We start from the raw sequence: 13,525 nt of genomic DNA, 5'->3' as shown, positions 1-13,525 counted from the left end.
CTTTGATTGTCTGGCGAAGGGTTTAAGGTATAAATATACGTGAGTTACACATCCAATAGCATGGTTAGGAGCCCTTTATAATGATTGATAAGGTTAAGAGAAAAGCAAAGGCATCCCTGATGATTTAAGAGATATAAATAGTTAACAAGTAACATTGGCTAAGCACTCTATCAAGTTATATGAAAAACACAGTTCTTAGCATCAAGTTTAAGAAAGGATTTCACTAAACTGAGCCATCACATTTCAATGAAGTGTATGTTTGTTCAAGTTTCTACATGATAGCCCTTACAAGCAGTGGTGGTGGTGGCCGTTTTCTATTTTTTTAACATTACAGTCTACAAAGACAGAATTCAGGGAATTGCAAGAGAATTAAGGGATAATAAACCCAAGGCTTATAACTACAAACTAAAATGTTCAGTTTCTTTTATAGTACCACAAGCAGCTCATATATTGTTGCCAATATGCATAATACAGGAGTATTTCAAACCTGAATATGCCAAGTATAGGAAGCCCCTTTAGCACTGCAATACTTTTCCTCATGAGAAGTACAGCTCCAGCACCATCACTTACCTGACTAGCATTACCTATAAATGCATGGACCGAATTAAAATAAAATGGAAGAAGAACAATCACTGTTCCTGACAATTTACAATCACTGTTCCTGACAATTTACACAGCATAAGGTCCATACCAGCAGTGGTGCTCCCATCTTTATGGAATGCAGGTTTGAGTTTTGCAAGGCCTGCCATAGATGTGTTTGGACGGATTCCTTCATCCACAGAAACTGTAATTTGCTTTTCTTCTCCAGTTTTTGCGTCTACAATCTTGATGATGAAACATTATGAGAAAGAAAAAACATGCAAGGGTTGTGTTTTCACTGTCATATAGAAAGGAGATTATTATCTGAAAATTATCAGGAGAAAAAAAGATGAAGTCAACCAGAAGGAAATAAAAAAAAGTTTTAACATTCTCTTCCAAAAGGAAATAAAAAAGGTTTTAACATTCTCTTTTGCATCATTGCAGACTTTGCACAAGGTATAATTTTTAAAAATTTTGAACTCCATCGAAACCACAGGTATCACAATAGGTAAAATTATATAATCTTCAAAGTCTCTCTTACCCATTTATTAAAGATGAACAGAAAATAGGAAAAAATTTAGTTTATCCATATTAATGCAGATCACTAACACTTTAAAATGTGTTGACATAGACATCAAATCTCAGATGAGTGTGAGTACTGTCATACTGTCAACGGCTATAAGTTCTGCCCCCAAATTTGCCAGACATAAAGTATAGCACACATCCTCTCCCAAGATTGTGAACATTGCATGGACAAATACCTCAAGTGTATAGTTATAGAACTAAAGTGGTACCTAATTGCTGGAAAGAGCAAGAATAAACTAAAAAACTCTAGTTAGTGGTATAAAGAATAGGTTTTCACCTTCGTGGTCACAGGTATTATTTCTTCCTTAAATTTACCAGCGGCAGTTGCTGCTGCAGCTCGCTTATGAGATTCAACCTGATAACAGAGTAAAACATAACAAAAAATTATGAATAAGAATTGCTTACATTTACCCAAGAGAAACATTATTACGGAAAAAGTAACTTACAGCAGCTTGATCCTGCTCCTCACGAGTGACACCAAAACGTTGTGCAACATTTTCAGAAGTAATACCCATGGGAAGAAGGCAGTCTTGAGCTTGTGGAAATAACTGTGCCTAAGGCATTAATAAATGTATTGTTATTACAATATAGAAGTCAAAAGTTATTATATATAAAAGCAAATGCTAGATACAAACATACCCTTGGGTTAACAGGTCGCACCAATTTAACTGAGTCGGCACTCATTGATTCTAAACCTGCTCCAATACCTACATTGGCAACACAATTTTAAGAATTTCATTGAAACAGTTGTGACTAATTAATTTGCGAATAGACCTACCGATATCATAGAAGCCTGCTTTTATTGCAGCAGCAACATCAGCAACTGCCTGAAGACCAGACGAGCACTGCCGGTTCACAGTTCGCGAAGGGACGGTATCTGTTTATCAAGAAAATGTTTAAGAAAACTATAATCCAGAGAGATGGCACATGTACAACAAGTAGGAAAGTACCCGGGAAACCAGCATAAAATGCTGCCATCCTGCAAAGAATTGCTCTTTCTGAACCCGGCGCCAAGACAGTACCAACAACAATATCACCAACTTCACTGGGGTTCAGCTTAGTCTTATCTATCAATGCCTGAAAGGGAGGTTCATAATTAAAACATACATGACACCAGGGAAACATTTTGAGCACAAAGAAAACTCTTGTATAACCACCCAACTCCGATGCAAGGCATTTCTCCCTAGAAACTTTATAACCGTAAAGCACCTATGAAAAATTTAACAATGACAAACCTTGAGGAGAGGCACTAGCAGGTCTTCAGGGTGTGCATCCTTGAAACCTCCTCGTGTTGCCTTTCCAATTGCAGTTCTGTAAGCACTGTATGACACATAGTGGTAGCAGTACGAATGTATCAGCTAGAGAAGCTAAACGTCATTCTAAAAATAGACTATAAGGAAAATGAAAAGTGATTGTAAAGCTAAAAAAGCAGTCATAAAACCTGTCAGTATGTGAAAACCAATGGATCTAATTATATATAATACAGTAATATCATCTTTTTAGGTCATTTGATGCCCAAGTAAGGAACCATAAAAACACGAGTTTTTCAATATACGGATTTAAATGATTTCGGTCATGAACAACAATCACAATACATACACTCTCCAGCCGATAGGGTCAAAGTTCTAAAATCCTACCAGTATAATCCTAGTGACACTCCAATTACCAAAAGCTATTTGATTCGATCTTATTTAGAACATTCACGAACATCAAAATCTTTATGTTTTTTGGATCAGGATCACTAGGTTGTACTTCTAACTTAAAAAGTCAGTGCTTTGCTCATCATGGTACTTTTAAGTGATTAATACATGGGTAACATGTCCTGCAATCGTGTGTCTCTCTATTTTAGGCATTTTGAAATATGTAAATTATTTTAACTTTGGCTGCAATGGTGGATAACATGAGCTTACTCAGAAGTTGCATCCTAGTATATGTTGAAAATCGGAACCAAAAAGAGCAGGATCACAGCTAATATTAGTGCGAAAATAATAAACTGGACACAAATTTTTACATGGAAAACCTCATAAATAAATTAGGGTAAACACCGCAGGCAAGAGTAAAAGAATTCACTATGAGGAAAATTTTAGGAGTTACAATATCTCTCTTATACAAGGAGAAACTCTCTCTATTTTTCTCACCCTTCTATTTGAATTTGGAGATGCAGATGAACTCTGAAGCATGCTCCTTTTATAGGCAAATTTGGTTTTGATTTGTCAACAAATGCGGCTGAGGAATTTCTTTATTTTCGGTTCCGCAAGTATCTTTTTTATCAAAAGTTGTGACTCCATCTTTCGGTGCTGAATTTTTTTTCTTTTGTCAAAATTTAAGGCTCCATCCAACAATCTCCCACTTAAAGATTTGATTGAGAGTCAATTATATATTCACACCATTCTTTCTATCTTTTCATTTCCATGTTGCTCACATTTTCTTCAAACCACAAGCGGATCGACACCAAACAAATTTGTCAGTATTGACTGTGTTTGTCAAAATATCTACTAGATTGTCTTTGGTATGAATTTTATGTTTTTTTACTATTCCTTCCACTTTTTCACGAACGAAGTGGTACTGAACTCGAATGTGCTTTGTCTCTGAATGAAAAGCTGAATTTCTTGCCAAATGCAAAGTACTTTGACTGTCACAAAATAGAAAAATCTTCTTTTATTCATGCCCGAGTTTCTCCAATACCATTTTCAACTATACCGCCTCTTTACTAGCATGCGCAGCTGTTACATATTCTGCTTTTATTGTTGTAGTCACAACTGACTGCAGATTTGGAACTCAACTTACAGCTCCGTCACTAAGTGCAAACACAAAACCTGTGTTGGATTTGCTTTTATCACAATCACCTCCATATCAGAATCAATATATCCACTGACAATAAAGTTTGATCCCCCATAGCATAATGCAACATTTGAGATCATCTTAATGTATCTTAGGATCCTTTTTACAACATTCTAATGTTTTTTACCAGGATTCGTTATGTATCGACTAACTACTCATACTGCTTATTTAATGTCAGGTCTCGTACAAATCATAGCAAATATTAAATTTTCACTGCTGATGCATATGGTCCTTGAGACATCTCTATCCTCTCTTCTTTACTGTTAGGATTCGTATTGAATGATAACTTGAAATTGATAGGAAGCAGGGTAAAAATTAACTTACAATCTTGCATATTAAAGCATTGTAAGATTTTCTTTAAATAATTCTTCTGAGAAAGTCAAATCTTCCTATTAATTTTGTCTCGGTGAATTTGAATCCCTAAAATCTTGTTTGCAGATCCTAAATTCTTCATTTCAAATTCCTTAGCAAGTGTGCCGTTAATTTTTTGATACGATTTTTGTTGGGGTCTGCAACCAACATGTCGTCAACATACAACAATAAGATAACAAAATTATTTTCACCAAACCTTTTAAAGTATGCACAATGGCCTATATTAAGTCTGTTGTATTCAAGGCTCATGGTGAATGAATCAAATCTCTTGTACCAACACATCGGCGCCTGTTTTAGATTGTACAGAGATTTTTTTAAATTTGCGAACCAATTTTTTTCTTCAAAACCTTCTGGTTAAGAGTATATAAATTTTTTATTCAATATCTCCATTAAGAAAGGCAGTTTTCACATCTAGCTGCTCTAGATGTAAGTCATATATAGCACTCATAGCCAAAACTACTCGGACTATTGTAAGTGGAACTACAAGAGAAAATATTTTATTAAAGTCAATATCTTCTTTTTAAGCATATTCTTTCACCACCAGTCTAGCACAATATCGCTCCACTTAATCGTCGTCATTTCGCTTGATCTTATAGACCCATTTATTTTCAATAATCTTTCTTCCTTGAGGCAGTGACACAAGTACTCAAATCTTATTCTTATGGAGGGTTTCAATTTCTTCTTGCATTGCTGTCATCCACAAAGATGCATTTATGCTATTTATACTTCATGAAAAGTTAACAGCTCTCTACCCTCTGTTAGAAGACAATATGCAACATTACTCCGTAATATACTCCGAGTGCCAAGTCAGTGGTCTTTTCTCACGAGTTGACCTTCAAACTTCTAGAGCCTCGAACTCGACTAACTCTTGTACATCATGCTCCGGCGTTGCTTTAGAAGAAACTAGTTTATTTTCTACCTAACAGCTATAGTTTCTGAGTCCTTAAAATTGTTTTCTTTCTCTTCTTTTTATAGTTAGCTCGTAAAGATAACATCTCTGCTGACTATAGCCTTGCGGATAGTAGGATCCCACAAGCAATACCCCTTCATTCCGTCAGCATACCCTAAGAATATGTATTTTCTAAATTTTAAATCTAGCTTTCTAATTTTTTAGGCATTATACATTGTATATACTGGACTTTTAAATACATGGAGGTTTGAATAATCAGCTGGCTTACTAGTCCACGTCTTCATCGGTGTCTCTAACTCAATATTGATGGAACTCGATTCACCACATAACAGACGGTTTTTACTGCTTCTGCCCAAAAAACTTTATCCAAATCAGCATTGCTCGTATTTTTTCTAACAGAGTTCTGTTCATCTGCTTTGTCACTCCATTTTGTTGAGTATATGAAATCCTGAATTGTCTTTTGATGCCTTCTTATTTACAGAATGTAAGAAATTCGACGTTTGTATATTCTCCTCCATTATCTGTCATTAGGCACTTGATCTTCTTTCCATATTCAAGCTCGACACATACTTTGTAATCTTAAAAGACCGAGAACACATTTGCCTTCCTCTTGATAGGATACACTATCTTTTAAAGTAATCATATCAATAAATGATACAAAGTACTTTGCTCCTCCCATGGATGTAACAGGTGTCTGCCATACATCAAAATAAATTAGTTCCAGAATAGCCTTACTTCTAATACTCGATGTGTTAAACTTCTATCGATGCTGCTTATTCGTAACATAATGCTCACAGAATGGAAGAGTTATTAAGTTGAGCCTAGAAAATAATTTCTGGTCAGAGAGAATCTTCAAGCCTCATACTGCCATGTGGCCTAGTTTACGATGTCACATCATGATTAGTTCTTCTTCATGACTAGTTGATGTCACACATAAATCAGCTTCCTGCAGGGTTTCTTCCTTAAGCTATCTTTTCTCCTTTTATTACAATAAGCGCTCCGCCAACAATTTTCATAATCTCATTTTCTATATAGGTCTTACATCTGAGCTTATCTAATTGTCCTAAAAATAATAAATTCTTCTTCAAACCTTTCATATGTCGTACATCTTTAATAGTGTGTATTGTATCATTAAATATTTTGATTTTAATAATATCAATACCAGAAATTTTTAAGGCATGATCATTACCCATAAATACAAATGTTCCTGTGATTGGTTCATATTTGTGAAAACCATTCTCTTCGAGAGGTCATGTGTCACGTGGCTACTAAATCTAGAAGCCAGACATCAGCAAAATTCTTTCTATATTTATCAACAATTATTGCCCCACTATATAAAATTTCACAATCGTCTAATATATTTACAATGCATCTTTGAGATGTTAATGGCTTTGAAGATTTATCACCACTCTTCTTATTATGCCAACACTCCGATTTCACGTACCATCTTTTTTCACAATTATAATATTTAATATTTTTCTTACTTCTTGATTTTGATCAAACATGGGTATGATTCCCACTGGGGCCACATTCTGTTGATCTTCTTCTAGTTACCATCAAGGCCTCCACTTGTTGCAAACTTGTCTGACTGTCTTTCTTGTTCTTGCGCCGATTTTTTCCTCCAGACTACAACGTCATCGAAGACTAGATAGTCCGTAAGAACATATTTGTTAAATTGATGATGAGCTGATCATATGAGTCAGGTAGCCTTTGAAGTAAAAGTTTTGCACGTTCATTCATACCGATTGTATGTCCCAATGTTGTAAGTTGAGAAAATAGTGTGTTTAGGGCATTGATGTGGTCGGTCATCAATGTAAATTTCATCATCCTCAAGGTGTAAAGTCTTTTTTTAAAAAAGATTTTGTTATGTAAGGATTTCACCTCATATAGCTTTATTAGAGTATCCCAGATCTCATTTGCTGTTTTCTTCTCCTCTATGCTTAACAACACCTCATCTGCTAATACTAGATGGAGATTTACAATAGATTCACGTCCATCTCATATCACTTCATGTTATCTACGATGTCTTCTGACCTTTCACTGATAGCCGTTAGATAATTATATTTTCTCAAGATAGTATTTATCTTTAACTTTCACAGTGAGAAATTACTGTCGTTGAATTTTTTAATCTCAAACTTTACTGCTTAAAGTCATTTCAATTCTTTGCATCTAGAGTTGACTTTTACAGTAGAATATACTATTGGATGGAGCCACAAATTTTGACAAAAGAAGAGAAAATTTGTGGCACCAAAAATGGAGCCGCAACTTTTGACAAAAAAATATACTTGCGGCACGAAAAATGAAAAAATTCCTCGGCCGCCTTTGTTGACAAATCAAAACCAAATTTGCTTATAAAAAAAGCAGGCTTCAGAGTCCATCTCCCAATTCAGATAGAAGAGAGAAAAATAGAGAGTTTCTTCTTGTATAAGAGAGATATTGTAACTCCTAAAATTTTTCTTATAGTGAATTCTTCTACTCTTGCTTTTTACCCCAATTTATTTAGAAGATTTTTCAAGTAAAAATATGTGTCTAATTTATTATTTCCGCACTAATATTAGTTGCGATCCTGCTTTATATGGTCCCGATTTTCAATAAGGTGGCTGGAAATTTTCCTTATATTCAGTGCCACAAGTATCTTTCTTTGTTAAAAGTTGCAGCTCCATCATTTGTTGCTGCAAATTTTCTTTTTTCTTTTGGTCAAAATTTGCGGCTTCATCCAACAACAAGGTTGTTGATAGCCGATAGCATCGCATCACAATGAGGTACCTCTAAAGCTATATAGTGCTATTACGGCAAAATAACGGCAAATAGCGCATAGTCAAATAGTGATCAAATATAAATATATTTTAATATTCTAAAAAATAAGAAAAATTATAAAAATCCTAAAAATTCTACAAATGCATATTTGAAGTAGAGGACCTTGCAAATTATTTAGCCAAATTACCTTTTTTCTCTGTTGCAGATAGTCGCAGTGATGGAGAAGGTGAGCCCGTGAGAGGTGTTGCTATTGGAAATGGAGTCGATCAGAGATGGCGGTGTTGCTAAGGGAAATAGAGTCGACCGGAGGTAGTGCTGCTGCTGCCAGAGAAGGTGGTTTCAGCCTCTAATGGAGGCAGCAAGGGAGGTGGTCACTAGAGGTGAGAGAGAGAGAGAGGCGTGAGAGAGAGTTGAGATGGGTTTTTGTTTTATGGGTTTGGGTAGGGATTTTTTGAAAAGAAATAACGGTGTTTAGCGCTTTTAAGCGCTATAAACACCGCTATTTCACGCTATTAACCGCTTTTTCGAGTAAAATGTGGTTTTCTCCGCAATCGCACACCGCTATCATGTTTATCGGAGTGGTTCACCATCGCTTCCGCGATTAGTGGTGCTATAGCGCAGCTATTTCACACTTTTTACAACACCGTCCAACAGTATACTGTAAAAGTTAACTCTGACTGCAAAAAATTGAAATAACTCCAAGATTTCCACAACTACCATCAGTCTATCTTCAGTTAAATTCGTACTTCATACTTCTCCTAACCACAGCTGCAAATCCTAAATTCCAATCACGGAAATTGTTACCATTTCTTATTTGGATTTGCAATTAAAGTTGCTATCACAATTACGATCACAACACCAATTCTAAGTATTGCTCAGAATGGTTGAATATAACCAAAATTGCAGATTCCAGACGCATCAATTCAAACAACAAGAGTTAAAATTTCAACTGAAACTAAGTAATCATCTCATCGAAATTTCAATTAAAAGTAACCAAATAGATAAAATTCAACCAAAATTTCGTAAGAAGAATTTTTCAAAACAGACCCATTCCCATTTTTTTTTAAAACCGACCCTTTTTTTTTTTTATCAAAACCGACCCGATTTTGTAATTAGCAGCTTAATCACCATCCTAAACAGTCGAGGTTGCCAACCCCGACTATTTAGGAAGGTGTTAAACCCTAATTAGAAGCCTTAAACCCTAATTAGAAGCCTTAAACCCTAATTAGAAGGTAATTAAGTAGTTAATTACAAAATCGGGTCGGTTTTGGTAAATAAAAAAAAAGGGGTCGGTTTTTAAAAAAAAATGGGAATGGGTCTGTTTTGAAAAATTCTTCAATTTCGTAAACTCGAAGGAAAAAAACAGTCTTTTCTTTCCCCAGTATAGAAACTTACGCTACAATAACAACATCATCCCCAAAACTAGCATTCCTCTCGTACGCGGCGCTATCTCCAGCAGCACAAACCGACGCCTAATCAAACAAAATCAAACCATGTCGGATCACAGTGTCTCATCAATCTTAAACCCTAGCTCAAAAAATACCGATCGAAATCAGAAAAAAAAAATACCGAAAGAAGAGATTGATCCGTGGAAGACGAGGGCTTCAGATGCTGAAGCAAGATCCTCTGCCTATTGATCGCCTTCTCCATCTCGCTCTCTGGCTCTCCTCTCTCTCCCTCGAAACACTGAATCGACGACTAGAGAGAGAACGAAGAGAGATTTCCTTTTTTATTTGAGGAAGAAGCAGGCCGATTGTATGAAACGCGTGCGCGTCATTACTATTTTGGTGGACCCACTAATTTTTTTATTGACACGTGGACCTTTTAGTGTGGTTTTGACTTTTGAGTGCGTGATAGGATCCGTTTGGTTCAAGTTTTTTACCTAGGTTCTTGGACAGAAAGTCTACCAAAGTGACATTTTTGACAGACTTCCTGCCCAAAACGTCACTTTTAGAGACGTTTTGGGCAGAAAGCCTCCAAAAGTGACACTTTGGCAGGCTTTCTGCCCAAGAACCTAGACAAAAAACTTAAACAAAACGGGCCCATATCGGAAAAGTTTTGGGAGTAATTTGGGCAGGTTAGGCCGTAGCTTTCGAGGAACAGGGGGTGCCTGGAAAACTAGGGCTCCCTTTGGGTATCAGCGTGTTTTATTTATTTTTATGGTGTTTTTGTTAAAAATAATATATTATGTGTTTAAAAATCATGGTGTTTTTTGAGCTAAATCATCCCCAAATCAAAAACACAACACTTATTTCAAAACAACTTTTAAGTGTTTTAAGTTTGATGTTTGGTTTTGAGTTTGAAAATGTGTTAATATAATATCTAACATAATATATTAAATATAATTAATATAGAGTTATTATCAACATATTTATTAAATTATCCTATACTATACTATATTATAGTTAATTTAATATTAGTAATATTTATTAAATAATATAAAAATATACTAAATAGAATATCTTATATAATAATATAATAGAATATTAAATACCAATATTTAATATGCCAATAATGTATTATATAATAAATAATAATAATAATAATATATAAATAAAATAATAAAAAATAATAAAAGTTATTGATAATAAATATTAATATAACAATGATATAATAATATACTATACAATAGCATAATTGCTATAATATTATTAACTTTTTAATAATTAAATTGTAATAAATTAATAATTATTTATATAATATTAAAATATTTATAATATATTAATTTATTAATAACATACTAGTAATAACATAATATTAGCATTATTAATAATATTATATTATATGAATAATATTATAATATTATATTATATTAATAATAAAATACATTATTATAAAAATATTAATATAATATAAAACAATAGCAAATTGGTATACCAAAATAATTAAATATATATAATTATTTGAAAATAATATGTAATAATTATAATATAATATAACTCATTAAAGTACAATATAATATTATAATACATTATACAATATTATATTGCATTACATTTAATACTTATAATGCTATAATAATATAAACTAAATATTATAATATTTTATTGTAATTAATATATAATATATTAATAAATATTTAATATTAATGTTATAATGGGTCAAACTAGTGTTGACCAAAAATACTAAACATGCTGTTTTGAAAATATTTTAAGGGACAAACACAACTCCATGATGTTTTTTTATAAAAACACAGTAAGGAAAACACCATGATATCTAAACGAAGCCTAGAGTATTTATATGGAAAGTCGTTATCCATTTCATCATTTTTCTATTTTAGTATTTAAATTGTTTAGTTAATAATCTTTATGAATCATAAAATAATAGTATTATATAATTTTGATAGAATAATGTAAATTTGAAAAGTGATAGATATGTATGCCTTTTTTTTATCGCGTCATGTGTACCCTATTAAAATGTTTATTTTATAATGGATAGGATTACCACCATGATACACAAAACACTCTAATAATCCAATTTATTTCTCCTAACTAGTAGCAATCGGAATGATTAATTTAAGACAACTCATAAGAATAGAGGGACTTTGTTGTAATTTTAATTATTTAAGGGACTAATTTTGAAAACCATTAAGAATGGAACCTAATGGTAATTCAAATATTTAAGGGGCTAACCAAAGTATGAAAGATTAAGGGACTAAGTTAAAAGGAAAAAATAATTTATGGTCATTATAATCTCTCGGAGGCAATAAACAAGGTTTTCATTTTCTTTATTTATTTTATTTATTTCTTTTGTCACCCAACACCAACGGGGACTGTGCCAGCTTTCCAACAAAATCACAAATTGGAGTGATTTTGCTTTTGGCTACATCTCACCAAAATGTGTCAGTTCTCATGTCAAAGAAGATTCAAACAAACATGGCAAAGTAACGAAAGCTGAGTGTGGGGCCCATAAAACTGATAGCTTGACATGATTTTCATTGGAAAAAAAATGCAACCAAATAGGCCTTAACGGTTTTCATTCTTGCTTCCGCGAAAATAGGTAGAAGTTGCTAAATTCGAGTTACCATTGGTAAAGAAGTATTAGCAGATGTCGAACCAGATCCAGAAGGGAATTGTCCATGGGAGTTAAACTTTGATGTAATTGGGTCAGTCGAGAACAATAACAATGTACCAAGTGAGGGCGAGTGGTGCATTAATGAAGATTTTATTTTGGCGTACTTGTCTGATGAACCCATTAAAGTTGGACAAATAGTAAATGATCATGATGCTTTTTAAATACTTTTTTTTGTAGAGACCAGGAGTTTTGGCTAGATCAATCAAGTATCACGAATGAGGTTCAAGCTTTGAGCATTTCCAAGTCCTAATTATAGAGAGATGAGATCTAGAGTCTAAACTCTCCCAGGGCACACTCTCCTACCTTGAGCCCACTATAATTCGTGGTCAATGATGGGGTTCCAGCCCTGCCCTAATACCATACGTGGGGGCTCATTGTTGGGTATCAACTCAAACTCTAAATTAGTATAGTGTTTTTAATTCTTTGTATAACTTCATGAGAATTAGATAGGGTTGGAGATCTGTCATGCCTCAAGTTTCACAATGGGAAGGTAGGAATTCTTCATCATGTGAGATATGTGTCGTCATGCGGTGCTAATTTAATTTCATTGAGTGAGATGGCATCACGTGGATACAAGTATATGTGTGAAGGACAATGGTGCAAAGTGTATAGAGATGGTGATTTGATTTTGCGAGGGAAGAAGAATAGCAACCATATTTGCTATTTAGATGGGCGATCCGTTAATAGTGTAGATTATTCTTCTCAGACTCTTGTCCACAAGGGAGAGGTGAAGAACAAGATGAAGAGAGTGAGTTTTTCTGAAGCCGTTAAGACATTTGTAGATTTTTCGTCGATGGAGGATATGTTGGGTATCAACTCAAACTCCAAGTTAGTATAGTGTTTTTAATTCTTTGTATAACTTCATGAGAATTAGATAGGGTTAGAGATCTATCATGGTTAGGAATTTGGGTTTTATCATGATTAGAAGTTTGAATCTTATTCTAATTAGGAAGTTAGGCTGGAGATAGGGTTTTGGTTTCCCTATATATATTCTTCTATTGTTGGAGAAAAAAAACTAAGAAGTGTAGAGAGAAAGAGAGAGAGAAAAGGGTTTGACAGCCTTTGTCCGTGCAAAAGATTATAATTTGAAGGTGATAGTGGATTGATTTTGATCCCGTGGTTTTCCCTTGTTGAGGGTTTTCCACGTTAGATCTTGTGTGATTTTATTTGCTATGTTTGATGGCTTTTCGGGGTTTTTGCAAGATCTAAAAATCCCAACACTCATAACTACTGTACCCAAAGTTCGTTATTGCTTGCAATGTCTACTTTCTAATAGTATTTCATGATAAAATTTGGTCGTTTTGTTTGGGTTCTATTGGTCTTAAGAATTTATCTAATCTTGTAGCTTGGGTAGAGATTTGTAAGCCAATATTTTATGGTGGTCTAAAAATTATAGATTTGTCAACT

The 13,525-nt window shown here is 33.9% G+C and overlaps 1 protein-coding gene across 1 annotated transcript in view; it reads right to left on the bottom strand.

Moving 5' to 3' along the window:
* LOC109836489 (3-ketoacyl-CoA thiolase 2, peroxisomal-like) overlaps positions 1 to 9,785 on the bottom strand; it is a 14,142-nt gene extending 4,357 nt beyond the window's left edge. Inside the window, exons 1-10 of the mRNA XM_020404401.1 lie at positions 9,614 to 9,785; positions 9,440 to 9,516; positions 2,400 to 2,484; positions 2,115 to 2,241; positions 1,943 to 2,041; positions 1,804 to 1,871; positions 1,611 to 1,718; positions 1,442 to 1,519; positions 692 to 824; positions 488 to 584 (exon numbers count right to left, since the gene is read on the bottom strand). Coding sequence (XP_020259990.1) covers positions 488 to 584; positions 692 to 824; positions 1,442 to 1,519; positions 1,611 to 1,718; positions 1,804 to 1,871; positions 1,943 to 2,041; positions 2,115 to 2,241; positions 2,400 to 2,484; positions 9,440 to 9,516; positions 9,614 to 9,694 — 953 coding nt within the window. The 5' untranslated portion in view covers positions 9,695 to 9,785. The remainder of the gene's footprint in view (positions 1 to 487; positions 585 to 691; positions 825 to 1,441; positions 1,520 to 1,610; positions 1,719 to 1,803; positions 1,872 to 1,942; positions 2,042 to 2,114; positions 2,242 to 2,399; positions 2,485 to 9,439; positions 9,517 to 9,613) is intronic.

The sequence above is a fragment of the Asparagus officinalis genome, chromosome 4 (assembly GCF_001876935.1).
Source record: "Asparagus officinalis chromosome 4, Aspof.V1, whole genome shotgun sequence".
NCBI lineage: Eukaryota > Viridiplantae > Streptophyta > Magnoliopsida > Asparagales > Asparagaceae > Asparagus > Asparagus officinalis.
Note: the sequence above shows the minus strand (reverse complement) of the source record. Positions and strands in the feature narration are given on the sequence as shown.